The sequence below is a fragment of the Acanthisitta chloris genome, unplaced genomic scaffold (genome assembly GCF_000695815.1).
Source record: "Acanthisitta chloris isolate BGI_N310 unplaced genomic scaffold, ASM69581v1 scaffold19382, whole genome shotgun sequence".
Lineage (NCBI taxonomy): Eukaryota > Metazoa > Chordata > Aves > Passeriformes > Acanthisittidae > Acanthisitta > Acanthisitta chloris.
The window spans coordinates 146,375-157,853 of NW_008660126.1; the positions used below are offsets into that span (position 1 = coordinate 146,375).

General features: G+C 41.3%; 1 protein-coding gene across 1 annotated transcript in view; it reads left to right on the forward strand.

Moving 5' to 3' along the window:
* FNDC3B (fibronectin type III domain containing 3B) overlaps positions 1 to 9,458 on the forward strand; it is a gene marked incomplete at its 3' end in the record, with an annotated part of 118,097 nt that extends 108,639 nt beyond the window's left edge. Inside the window, exons 13-20 of the mRNA XM_009069710.1 lie at positions 1 to 91; positions 2,578 to 2,752; positions 3,326 to 3,412; positions 5,246 to 5,384; positions 5,923 to 5,994; positions 6,520 to 6,638; positions 7,463 to 7,568; positions 9,286 to 9,458. Coding sequence (XP_009067958.1) covers positions 1 to 91; positions 2,578 to 2,752; positions 3,326 to 3,412; positions 5,246 to 5,384; positions 5,923 to 5,994; positions 6,520 to 6,638; positions 7,463 to 7,568; positions 9,286 to 9,458 — 962 coding nt within the window. The remainder of the gene's footprint in view (positions 92 to 2,577; positions 2,753 to 3,325; positions 3,413 to 5,245; positions 5,385 to 5,922; positions 5,995 to 6,519; positions 6,639 to 7,462; positions 7,569 to 9,285) is intronic.
* Between the last annotated feature and the right edge of the window lie 2,021 nt (positions 9,459 to 11,479).

Genomic DNA, 11,479 nt, shown 5'->3' on the forward strand with positions numbered 1-11,479 from the left:
TTGGGAGCCAGAAGCATTGCAAGCTGACTAAGCTTTGCCCAGCTTTGGGTTACACCTTCCGATTAGCAGCCCAGAATGACATCGGTACTAGGTAAGTTACTCAAGGTACACCATGTCTTGAGGAAAGGTTTAACTGTCAGTGGCAGTGTAAAGAAGAATTTCTGGGGGGATTTTTGTTTCTTTTTTCTCTTTTTGGTTTTGAGCTAGATACCTGACATTGGCTCTTTTATTAATGCTTTAAGGTAAGTCACACCTTCCCTGGTGGTATCATTTACCTCCCAGGGAATCACCGTGTACCTTCAGCGTGATGAGGTCAGCCTAAGAAGATAGGCTCCTTTTGAGGTGTTAAATGGTGTTTTGTGGTCTATTCCTAATACAAAAAGAATACATCTGTTATGTAAAATTCCCACTAGGGACCTCTGTGAACCAAGAAAAACAAGCAAGAGGAAGTTGAGTTACAGATTTTGAAAGGAATCTTGATATATTTATTTTTCTAGTTTAAAGCAAAGCCTTCTGTCTCTTTTCAGCAGTACAGTCCCTTCCTTCTTCCACAGGACTGGCAAGGCTGGCTGATGGGGTGGGAAAGAAGGGGGAGAGAGCTAGGACTGACAGAGGACGGGCACACCCAAGGGCCCTGCAAGATTGGTTTCAGCTTCTGCTTTTCCTTGCATGTGAACAGATGCATTGATGATGAGAAATCGAATTTATTGGCACTGAGATAAAATGTTCTGCAGCTTAGGACCAGAGTGTGCCCAAAGAGACGACATGCTGCAGGGGCTGTGCGCTCCTGTGCTCAGGAAAAGTTTAGCTGTGAAGAAGCTAAACATTCAGTGCTCTTGTGTACTCTTTTATTGTCCTTCTTATCTAAACAGGATCTAATGATTATTACAAGGAGGACACAAAAAGAAACACCAGTGGTACATAACAATGTGTTTTGCGGAGGGAGATTCCTGTATTGTTCTCTCTTCCAAAACACAAACTCTCAGTAACGTATAGCTTAAAAAAGCTTCTTTGTTCACGTTCCTTTGTTTCCCCTGAGATGCAATGAGACCATACATGTGTGCACGGAGTCTCTTTTCCCAACTTCTTGCAATATTACTTCCCTCCCTCTTGAAATAATACTCGATCTGGAGAGAGAGGTGGAAGGGCTTGAGCTGGAGCTGCTGAGTGTAACTGGAAGGGTTTGTGCAAAGTTCCCGGTTCTGGCATCTCTTTTCTTTGCCAGATTCCAGATTTTTAAAATATCTTAGGGTGTGTTTCAACACTCCCCACCTTTTTTTTCCCTTTGTTCTCTCTCTCTTTTTTTTAATCCTCAGGCTATTGTGGAGGGAGTGAACTAAGAACTATATTTATGGTCAGCTGCTCTGTGCTAATCTGTGAGATAAGCACCAGCAGCACATGGCTTATTTTTATAGACTGCACTCAAAATTATGACATGATAATGCCATCTAACACTTTGAGTCCTAAGATGGTTTTGGTTGGTTATAGTGCTTGTGACTTAGCATTTAAGATTATTTTTGTCTTGTTTGGGTGTTAGTTATAGGTAGATTTTTTTTTTAAACTATAAGAGTATTTCAACAAACATGTTAATTTTGAGAAGACTCAGAAAAAGGAGATGTGGCTATCTCTCTATGACTTTTTAAGGCACAAAAGATGTTTGTACTTTGGAAACAGATTTGGAAATTGCAAGAATGTTGCCTTCGGTTGAGAGGTCTTTGTCCTCACGAAATTTCACCAAAATCTGTCTAGGTTAAACTTTGTTCTCAGATTTCCATTGTAAATATATTCTGCCCAGAGTCTTAAAAAACTGTTTCACACTTGCTCAACTCCTGCTTGTTACATTTCAAGACATCATGTGCTGGGATTTAACATGATGAGAACCTATGTGCACTCAGCCATGGATGTTCTTCTGGTTTCAATCTGAGCTGTTCAAATGAGCAGCTTTATGCTCAGCTTAAAATGCAAAGAAGTTTGGGCAGGGAAAGTCAGAAGGGAGTTAGAGCCAGCCTGGAGCATTGGAAGGTGTCTATGCCTGTAGCAAGCAGCTCCTATGTGGTGCTGAGCATGTACGGGCAGGACTGGATGGGTAAATTTTCCTTGTGTCCTTTGGAGGGGATGTCTGAAACAGTGGGGCTAGATTTGCTGGAACACTCAGCTTTCAAAGGTGTATCTTAAATAGAAGTTGTGTTCTGAGTTCATAGGTGTTGTATTCTGAGTATCCTAGAAGGTGAATACTTGGGGCTTTATTTCCTATATTTTAGTGCCCTTTTATTAAATGAGATTTTATTTTACTTAACAGTTAATAATAAGTTAATGTTTATGCAATCAAATATATTTTCCAGTATTATTGTGATGAGTTCTATAAAATTAACTGTGAAGACACATAATCCTGCATTTTTTTCTATTCTTAGTTCTGGCATTTCCTAACTGGGTGTTCATTCTTTCCACATAGGCAATTTTAACATTTGAAAATGTGCAATATTTCTCTAAATATATTGAGGTTTAGGGTTTTGCAGTTCTGTTTTGTTTGCTTGTGTGTTGTAATAGTCCTTTCTCTCCTTCTCTGTCTCTGAGTAGTGGGTACAGCCAGGAGGTGGTATGCTACACTGCAGGTAATATTCCTCAGACCCCTTCTGCACCAAGGCTTGTTCGAGCTGGTGTTACGTGGATCTCATTGCAGTGGAATAAAGTAGAAGGATGTACACCAGAGGAAGTGATTTCTTACACCCTGGAAATTCAGGAAGAAGATAATGTGAGTACCATGCTGCTATAAAGTGTGTGACTTACACTGAATTTTCATTTATTAATTGGAAATCACTGAGAAGAACATAAGATTGCTGCTTTGGAAGGCCTTTCAGGAGTACTGGGTACTTGGCAGGATGGAGCTGTGTGATTTGTTCTGCTCCACAGCAGAATTAGGAATCCTTAGCTAAAAATCTCTACTGTCATCCATGATTACTTAGAAAGCTGCACAGGAGTCTGTAAGGTACAGGGCAGATTGTTCTCAACCAGGTCGGTCTGCTATGTCCTCCTCACTGCTCTGTGGTGGGTTTGTGTTCTGTCATCTGTCACTTCCACTCCTGTGACGTGTTAAAACTGCCACAATTGTTTCTGTGCTTATTTTCCAGCAAAATTATATTCTTCAGGGCAGCTGCAACAAGTTTATAGAGGAAAATTATTATGACTTTGCAGCCTAAAATTAGTAGTAATAATAAAAAAGCACTCTCATAAAGCCCCTTTGATGTAATGTGTTCTAGTTACATACAGGGAGCACTTTCTCAGACTCCGCAGTTATGGAAATTTCTTTGGGTTTGTTTTCTTCTAGGATAGCGTGTTTCACCCAAAGTACACTGGAGAGGAGCAAGCCTGTACTGTGAAGAATCTCAGAAGAAGCACACAGTATAAATTCAGGGTAAAATGTTTTTCCTCTTGTCCTTGCATGGTGTTTTCTGTGTTGGGTTTTTTCCAGGCACTGTAGGAATGCTTTAGTACTCCCTCCAAAATTGAGTCATCACATACAAATTTACTTTATAATGTGACCTAATAGATTAAACTGTTAGTTGTATTTTTACTTTTATCACAGAAGATGCTGTTGCTCAGCCTTTTGGGGACAAGTACAGTTCTCAGTACCATGTACTGTCAGGTATGGTGTTATAAAAGTGTGGCTCAGTGTAGTCAGCTGCACTGCTGGTCCAAAACCTTGGTCCATGGTCACAAATCCCATCTCACTTCTACAAAATGGAGTAAATGCTGTGAGGCACCAGCAAGCACACCTGCCCTCCCCAGCCCAGGGGCCTGTCCTCCACTGGCAGCCAGAAATTGAAGCTTTTCTGTTTCATATATCCACATTGTGTAGTGTTTTTTTAGCAAGTGTTGGTATCTCCTGCTTTGTCGGTGCTCCTAAACAGACTGCCCAGGAGTGATGCTCTGAAGTCTTTCTGCAAACACAAAGTTCAATCATCTACCTCAGTGCTGCTGAGGTCACTAGTCACAACACAGTGCTGGGTGCTGCTGTTGAGGAGAAGACAGTGCAGCTGTCCTTCCATCCCTGTGGCCAGGCTGTCTGTCTGTCCCTGCCCCTGGGCTGTCTGTCCACTTTAGTGGCTCCGTGAGATGGCATTTGGCCATGCCATCCAGAGCACAGTGTCCCTCCACAGATGGCCAGAAGCTGTCTGTGAAGCCAACATCCTCCATGCTCCTGTTGCCAACAGAGTCTGTATCTGGAAATAGCTTCATGTCATTTGTAAACGATTACAGGGAGAGGATGCCACAGGACATCTGTATTGATCCAAAAGCATTTGACTTCTGTATGTCTTTGTATATTCAGGTGCAGCAAAAAGAAAACTTCGCCCAAAGGCTCATATAAATCATAAAATCACAGAATGGTTTGGGTTGGAAGTAACCTTAAAGATCACCTACTTCCAATCTGCTATTGTGGATGGGGCACTTTCCAGTAGATCAGGTTACTCAGAGTTCTGTCCAACCTGGCCTGGAACACTTCCAGGGATGGAGCAGCCACAGCTGCTCTTGGGCAACCTGTGCCAGTGCCTCACCACCCTCACAGGGAAGAGTTTCTTTGTGCTCTTTAGCACAGGAGACCTTGTGAAATTGCATGAAGAACTACCCAAAGAATTGGGAAGTTGTTGCAGTGTCATTCAGAGATGATTCCTTTTAGTGTTGTAAAAGCTGACATGGATGGCTGAGGAAGGAGGACACTTTGTACCTCTCTACAGCCCTGCTGCTGAATTAAACGTGGATTTTACAAAACTGTGTTGGTATCAGAGCAAATTTGTAGCCTGGTGTCACTGGCTGCAGGCTCAACTGTGATCTGACTTTTAATTGTGTGATTACTAATACTCAGAATTAATTTGTTTTAAATGGCATTTTGAAATATCTCCAAAAGAAAAACAGCCAAGTTATTGTCAGTTTTCTTTTTTTTTCATGAGCAAAATACTGCAAGTTGCCACAGTTGTTTGAAAAAGTTATTTTTTGAAAAAGGAAAAACCTGCACTGCTTTTATCTCAAACATGTCATGATCTGTTGCTGGTGGAGGGAGGGGGAAAATCAATGTAGTTTGTAAAGAATCAGCATGACAATTTAATATCTGTTATTAGAATCCCACACACTCTGGGATGTGCCATACCTCCCAGTTTAGTGTCATTTGTGCAATTACTAAGTCTCATGCAGAACTGTCAGAAAAGCAGTTAGAGTAAACAAGGGTGAACTCGTTGTGGTTTTGTTCCAGCTGTTTGCTTCTAACGTGGAAGGGAAGAGTTCTCCCAGCGAAGTGTTGGTCTGCACAACGAGCCCAGATAGGCCAGGACCTCCAACCAGACCTGTTATCAAGGGGCCAATAACATCTCATGGCTTTAGTGTGAAATGGGGTAAGTCAGTTCAATATGTCATACTTGGAGCTTTTTGGGGTCGTAATAAATTCTAATAAAATGATGTAAATATGTGTTGAAATTTAGATTTTTCATGCTGCTTCTCAATCCAAAGTGGAGTGTGTTTGGAGAGCTGTACAACTTAATATTTTTTTATATATTTTAAGAGATATGCAAAGGTTCTTGGGTTTATACTGACTAACTTTCACTCAAGCACTTCATCAGGCTTTTCACTTTACATGTCAAGTCCTGTTGCAATATCATTCCAGCTGCTTCCTTTATTAATGGGCCAAGCCTCCATGCTCCTTTTCTTCCAGTGCTTTTTCCATACACTTCGTATGGGTCATCACTATCCAGCCACCTTACTCTGATTAATGCTGAAAACTAACATATGTTACCCACTTCTACTATAAATGTCTCGTGTAATGTGTGTGGGACTTTGTGGAGGAGAGGGAGCAGAGTCACAAACAGGTTCTGTAATCTTTTTGTTAACTTTCACTTCTATTCTTGTTTGCTAACAACTGGCCTTATTTTTCAGATCCCCCACATGATAATGGTGGTTCAGAAATCCTAAAGTATCTACTAGAGATTTCTCAAGGAAGTCCAGAAGGTAAACTTTAAACAAGTTGTCTCCATTTCACTCCATTATGGATGAAGAAGTCCTGACCTTTTGGGCTGTTATTGTTATTACCATTAATGCCCTAATGCTCTACATGTGATTGAAACAGAGTTACATACTTCCAGCCTTAAAACTTACAGGGTCCCTGGTGGACTTAGGGTTGGCTTTTGGGAGCTTTTATAGTGTGGCTTTTTTCAGTTTGTGCTTTTTCTCTTAATACTGGTGGAATTTTAGGTTATATGGCTGAACCTAGAAATATTAGTATTTATTTTTGTCTGTATGTATTGATTTTTTATATTTTGTACATTATATACAATACATTTGTAAATATATGTATTTGCATATGCGTCTATGTGTTATGTCTTCAAATGGGAATTATATTCATAGTGATAATAACACTAACAACTTTCCTGAAATATATGATTTCTGGAAGACCACATTAAGGATTTTCCTCCCTCCTAGACACTCCTAAACTTGTTGTGTACGTCTCTAAACTTGGATCTGTCTTGTTTTTAGCAAATCAGTGGGAAGTGGCATATAGTGGCTCGGCTACAGAATATACCTGTACTCACTTGAAACCAGGCACTTTGTATAAACTCCGGGCATGCTGTATCAGCACTGGTGGACACAGTCAGGTAGCTATCATCTAACAATAAGGACTATTTGGTTTATATTTTTCATAGATTTATCTGCTATTTTCTGTAGAAAATTTCTGCTTTAGAAACAAGGGAAGTGTTTTTCCTGTGGCGTGGGAAAGTTACCCTGATGGCAGTTAATCTTATGTTGCAAGTTGCTGAATTTTAGAAGACTAATTTTTTTGTTCAGCGAATTGCACTTTGAGTAAGATTTGGTTTCCTCAAAACCAATCTGTAGGTGTTTATGCTTACACTAGAAAAGATGATCAGGTTTCTCTGATGTGGGCATTTGCTTGAGAAAGGCCACAGACTCTAATGTACATGACCCTGTACTGACCAGAGGTGCTGACTGGAGATGCAGTAAGGAGTAGTTTTTGTTGTAACAATTATCTTTCATATGGCTGAATTCTTCATTAAATTTTTGGGTCACATTTTTCAGAAACTGATTCCTGTAATTCCCTTCTTTGATGTAAAACAATCTCAGTACCTATACTTCTGTTCCTGCTACTTTGATTATTTCTTTTTATGATTGAGTACTTTGGGCCATGACATTATTCTAAAAACAAGGAAAATGAAAACAAAGAACTCCACCACATTAGCCATCAAAGTTTCCTGTGTACAGTTTTGAGTGTGCTAATGAAATAACTGTTAATTGCATTTGTAAGTGATATGCTTGATAGCATCTTCTCTCCTTTGTCGTTTATTGAAATTCCTATTAAGCTGTGGATGTAGAAAACAAGTTCTTGGGCCCCTTTCTAACCATGCCTCAGTTTGCAGGTGGTAATCATACCAAGAGAGCTAAGTGCAGCTCTGTTCTCTTCCAGTGCTCTGAAAGTTTACCTGTCCGTACGCTCAGTGTTGCACCAGGGCACTGCCGCCCGCCGAGAGTTCTGGGCAAGCCGAAGCACAAAGAAGTACAGCTGCAATGGGGTAAGCTACTGGAGCATCTCACTTTGAATAGCTTTGACCTTGATGGTCAGTTGCTGACCTTGCCTTAGCTTTCATTTCTGTTACTTGTGGAAAGTTGCAGTGTGTTCTGTTCACTGGGGAGTGCAAAGCGACGTCCAGTCAAGTCTGAGCAAGTCAGAAATGCATCATCTCATCGACTGCATTGGCTCTGTGTTGGGTGTCTGAGTTTAGCTGTCCTTCATCTGTCCATTAGGCCTTACACTGTGTTCCCATTTTCATTTTAGTGATGACCTGTCTCTCTCAGGGCTACAAAGTGTCAGCTCTATTGGAATATCTATCCTTTGATTGCAGAATCTCTGTGTGATTCAAGATATTTTCATTGCAGTATTGACTTATGAGAAAAGTTTTGCTACTTCTAATACATGACTTCTCCCAAAAATTTGCATTAGAACACATTGAGGATTTTGGGTGGCATTTAAACCCTGATCCACAGTATAACACACGCAATCCACTGGACACCTGTAATTTTGCAAAGGCCTTAGACTATGATCTTGACACTAAACTGTCCAAAAATGTATGTTTTTTCAGAACGGAAGGCACCTGTCAGTATCCAACAAATTTTTTTTCGTAACTGTGATAATCTTGCAGTATCCAAGATTTTTTTCAGTGTGATTCTTTCAGCTAAATTCTAGGGCAGTACCATTTCCAAGTGACAGATATATCTCAACTCCAGTATAAAAATTTGCCTGTGCATCCAAGATACCATGTTGCTTCCTGGAGACCTCCACCCCTTTTGGTGGAGGCTGCTTTTCAGAAGCCCAGGCAGGCTGATTCTGTGTTACTGACTTGTACCATAACATGCATTTATTATCAAATACATTTGTTTTCATGGGAAAAAAGGTGTCCACAACCAAACAGATATATGTCTGTGTAGGCACACCTACAGGTTGGTTGGGGAAGTAATTGAGACCAGCAGTGAGGAGAAAGACTTTGGGGTGATGTTGGATGATAAGTTCACCATGAGCTGCAGTGTGCTCTTGCAGCCCAGAAAGCCAATGGAGTCCTGGGCTGCATCCAAAGGAGTGTGGCAGCAGGTCAAAGGAGGTGATTCTCCTCCTCTGCTCTTGCGAGAACTCACCTGGAATACTGCACACAGTTCTGGTGTCCTCAGCATAAGAAGGACAAGGAACTGTTGGAGCAAGTCCAGAGGAGGCCATGAAGTTGATAAGAGGAGTGGAGCATCTCCCCTCTATGAAGACAGGCTGAGAGAGTTGGGGCTGTTCAGCCTGGAGAAGAGAAGGTTGCGTGAAGACCTCAGAGCCCCTTCCAGTATCTGGAGGGACTACAGGGAAGCTGCAGAGGGACTCTTGGTTAGGAACTGCAGTGATAGGATAAGGAGTAACAGATTCAAATTGAAGGAGGGTAAATTTAGGCTAGATACTAGGAAAACGTTTTTTTCCTGTGAGGGTGGTGAGACACTGGCCCAGGTTACCCAGGGAGGTAGTGAATGCCCCAGCCCCAGCAGTGTTCAGAGACAGGTTGGATGAAGCCTTGAGCAACCTGGTCTAGTGGGGAGGTGTCCCTGCCCAGGGCAGGGGATTGGGACTGGATGATCTCTAAGGTCCATTCCAACCCCTAAAATTCTATGAATCTATGATTTCTGTGGTATATAAAGTAAAAGATTGTTCTTCTTGGCACATGTCCTTCTGCTATTAACAAATCATATGATTTCTTTTAGATGTCCCTCCGTCAGAAAGTGGCTGTCCTGTCTCAGAGTACAGTGTGGAGATGACAGCCCCTGAAGATGTTGTTTCTGAAGTGTATCATGGGCCTGACCTGGAGTGCACTGTTAGCAACCTTCTTCCTGGGGCAATGTATCGGTTCCGAGTGAGAGCTCTGAACGATGGTGGGGTATGTGCTCTGGGTTTTTCTCACTGGAAGTGATACTGCCCCCAAGATGGGCATCTCTGGAAAGTGATTGTGTTAGTGTTGGTGATCAGAAAGGTGAAGGTGAGATAAGCAAAAGAAAATAATGTGAGAAATGCTTTAAAGGAACTTTTGAAGGAAGAGCTGCATATTTAGATCTGGATCTCTTTTGAAAGGAGATTTCAGGTACTAATGTGGTTGGACTGGTGAAAATCAGCTGCAAAATCCCTATGGAAAGTCCTATCTGCTTACAAGGAAGAATCTGTTTGTTCTCCTTCTGCTTGATTTTATTTTTCTTTCAAGTCTTAACTGTGTAAAAACAATTACTACAGTTTCACTCAGGTGTTGATACATTTTGAAGAGAGCTCACTTTTTTTAATATGGCTTATTTTTTGTTTTAATCTGAAAAAAATACATTCTTTACAGATTTGGTGGGGGGGTTTGTTATACTATTTCCTTGGAGGAATTGCCTTCCCAAATACATCAGAAATTCTGTCTGATGTCCATGGAGATCTGTTGAAAGATCTTGTTGATTCAGTGAGGTTTGGGTTGGTTCTGCTTACCTTGGGGAGAGAATCATTCCAAGGGTGTTACATAAAGGCAGTCCCCGCAAAACTACATGCATTAATGTGTTGCTTCCCAGGAAATCTTGATGATAAACATAACACAAAGATGTACTTATTCACTCACAGAGAGAAGTTCTGTTAAAAACTTAGGTATTAGAAAAATCTGCAAAACTGTGGAACTATTTTTGTCTTAAAAATACCCACTGTTCTGTTTCTGTGAAAAAGGAATTAAATACGCATGGAAAGATTGGATTTGCTTGCTGAATGAAAGCCATTGCCTACCTGATAGCTTTGAATATAGGTTGCCTTTTTTTAAGTGTTTTTTTTTTTTGTTTGTTTTTGTTTTTTTTTTGGCAGAACAGTTGCAAAAGGTGCAAAGCATTTCTAGTCCAACCCTTTGTTAAATGATGGGGCTGGTTTCGATTTGGTTGGGTTATTCTACCAGATGCAAATTAGGGGAGGATGGTCTCTACCAGATTCTTCCTCCCATTTGGTAAAGAAAACAGCAGAGGTCAATAAATGAGGGGTTTTTGATGTGTGCATTCTTTGTAATTCACAGTGATCAGTGTTGGCCTTCCTTGTTAGCACAGATACTGACATGTCTGTTGAGAAGTTTTCTGGGCTTTAGAATTTCTGTTGTTCGGCCTTTGTAGTGGCTCATTTTTTTTCATGCTTGCTAATATTGCATTACAAAATAAGTAAATTTCAGTGCTTTTCCTCTAATTGCTTCCAGTGAAGTTCCTTTGTTCTGGAGACTGATTTCTAATTAGCTCAGGGATGTACTGAGCAAACTTCACTCTTCCACTCTGGAGGCCTCAGAAAGGCTGTTTCACTGTTATCTCCTCTCCTCGCACTGCTGGCTGAAACCAGTTTTCCAAACTCTTGAAAATTGGCTTTTCTTTCGCTAATATGCATTTAAATTATTCTCCTACGAAGGGCTCAGAAGTTCTCTGAGCAGTTGGCTGAGCTGCGTGTGGAGCTGAGCCGTGCGTGGCGAGTCTGCAACGTGCCCCTGCACAGTGTACCAGGCTGGGGCTCCAGCACATCCTGTCCGTGTATAATCAACTTGTGGCAGGCATTTTATGTAAAAGAAGCTGGATTTGGACTCCAGTATGTGCTTTACTGCTGCTGTGCTCCTCCTTATGTCCATGAGAAGCTAGTTATCTTGAGCTGTGGTACTGACACGTGAACACGCTGTGCTAAGGTAAGGCAGAGGGACACAAACTGTTCCTCAGTTACTGAGAGCACATTCTCACTTTTGGAGGTGGTTTATGCTTGCACTTACTGCTTCACCCAAGGATGTGCATGGTGTCTGCTTGTTCCTGAGCTTACCTCACACTTTAACTTGCACTCATTTATGTGGTCTCATCCTGTGCTCTGGTATTTGGTGCAGGGTGTTGGAAGCTCAGTCATGTGCTGTTCTTGGAAAGCATATATATA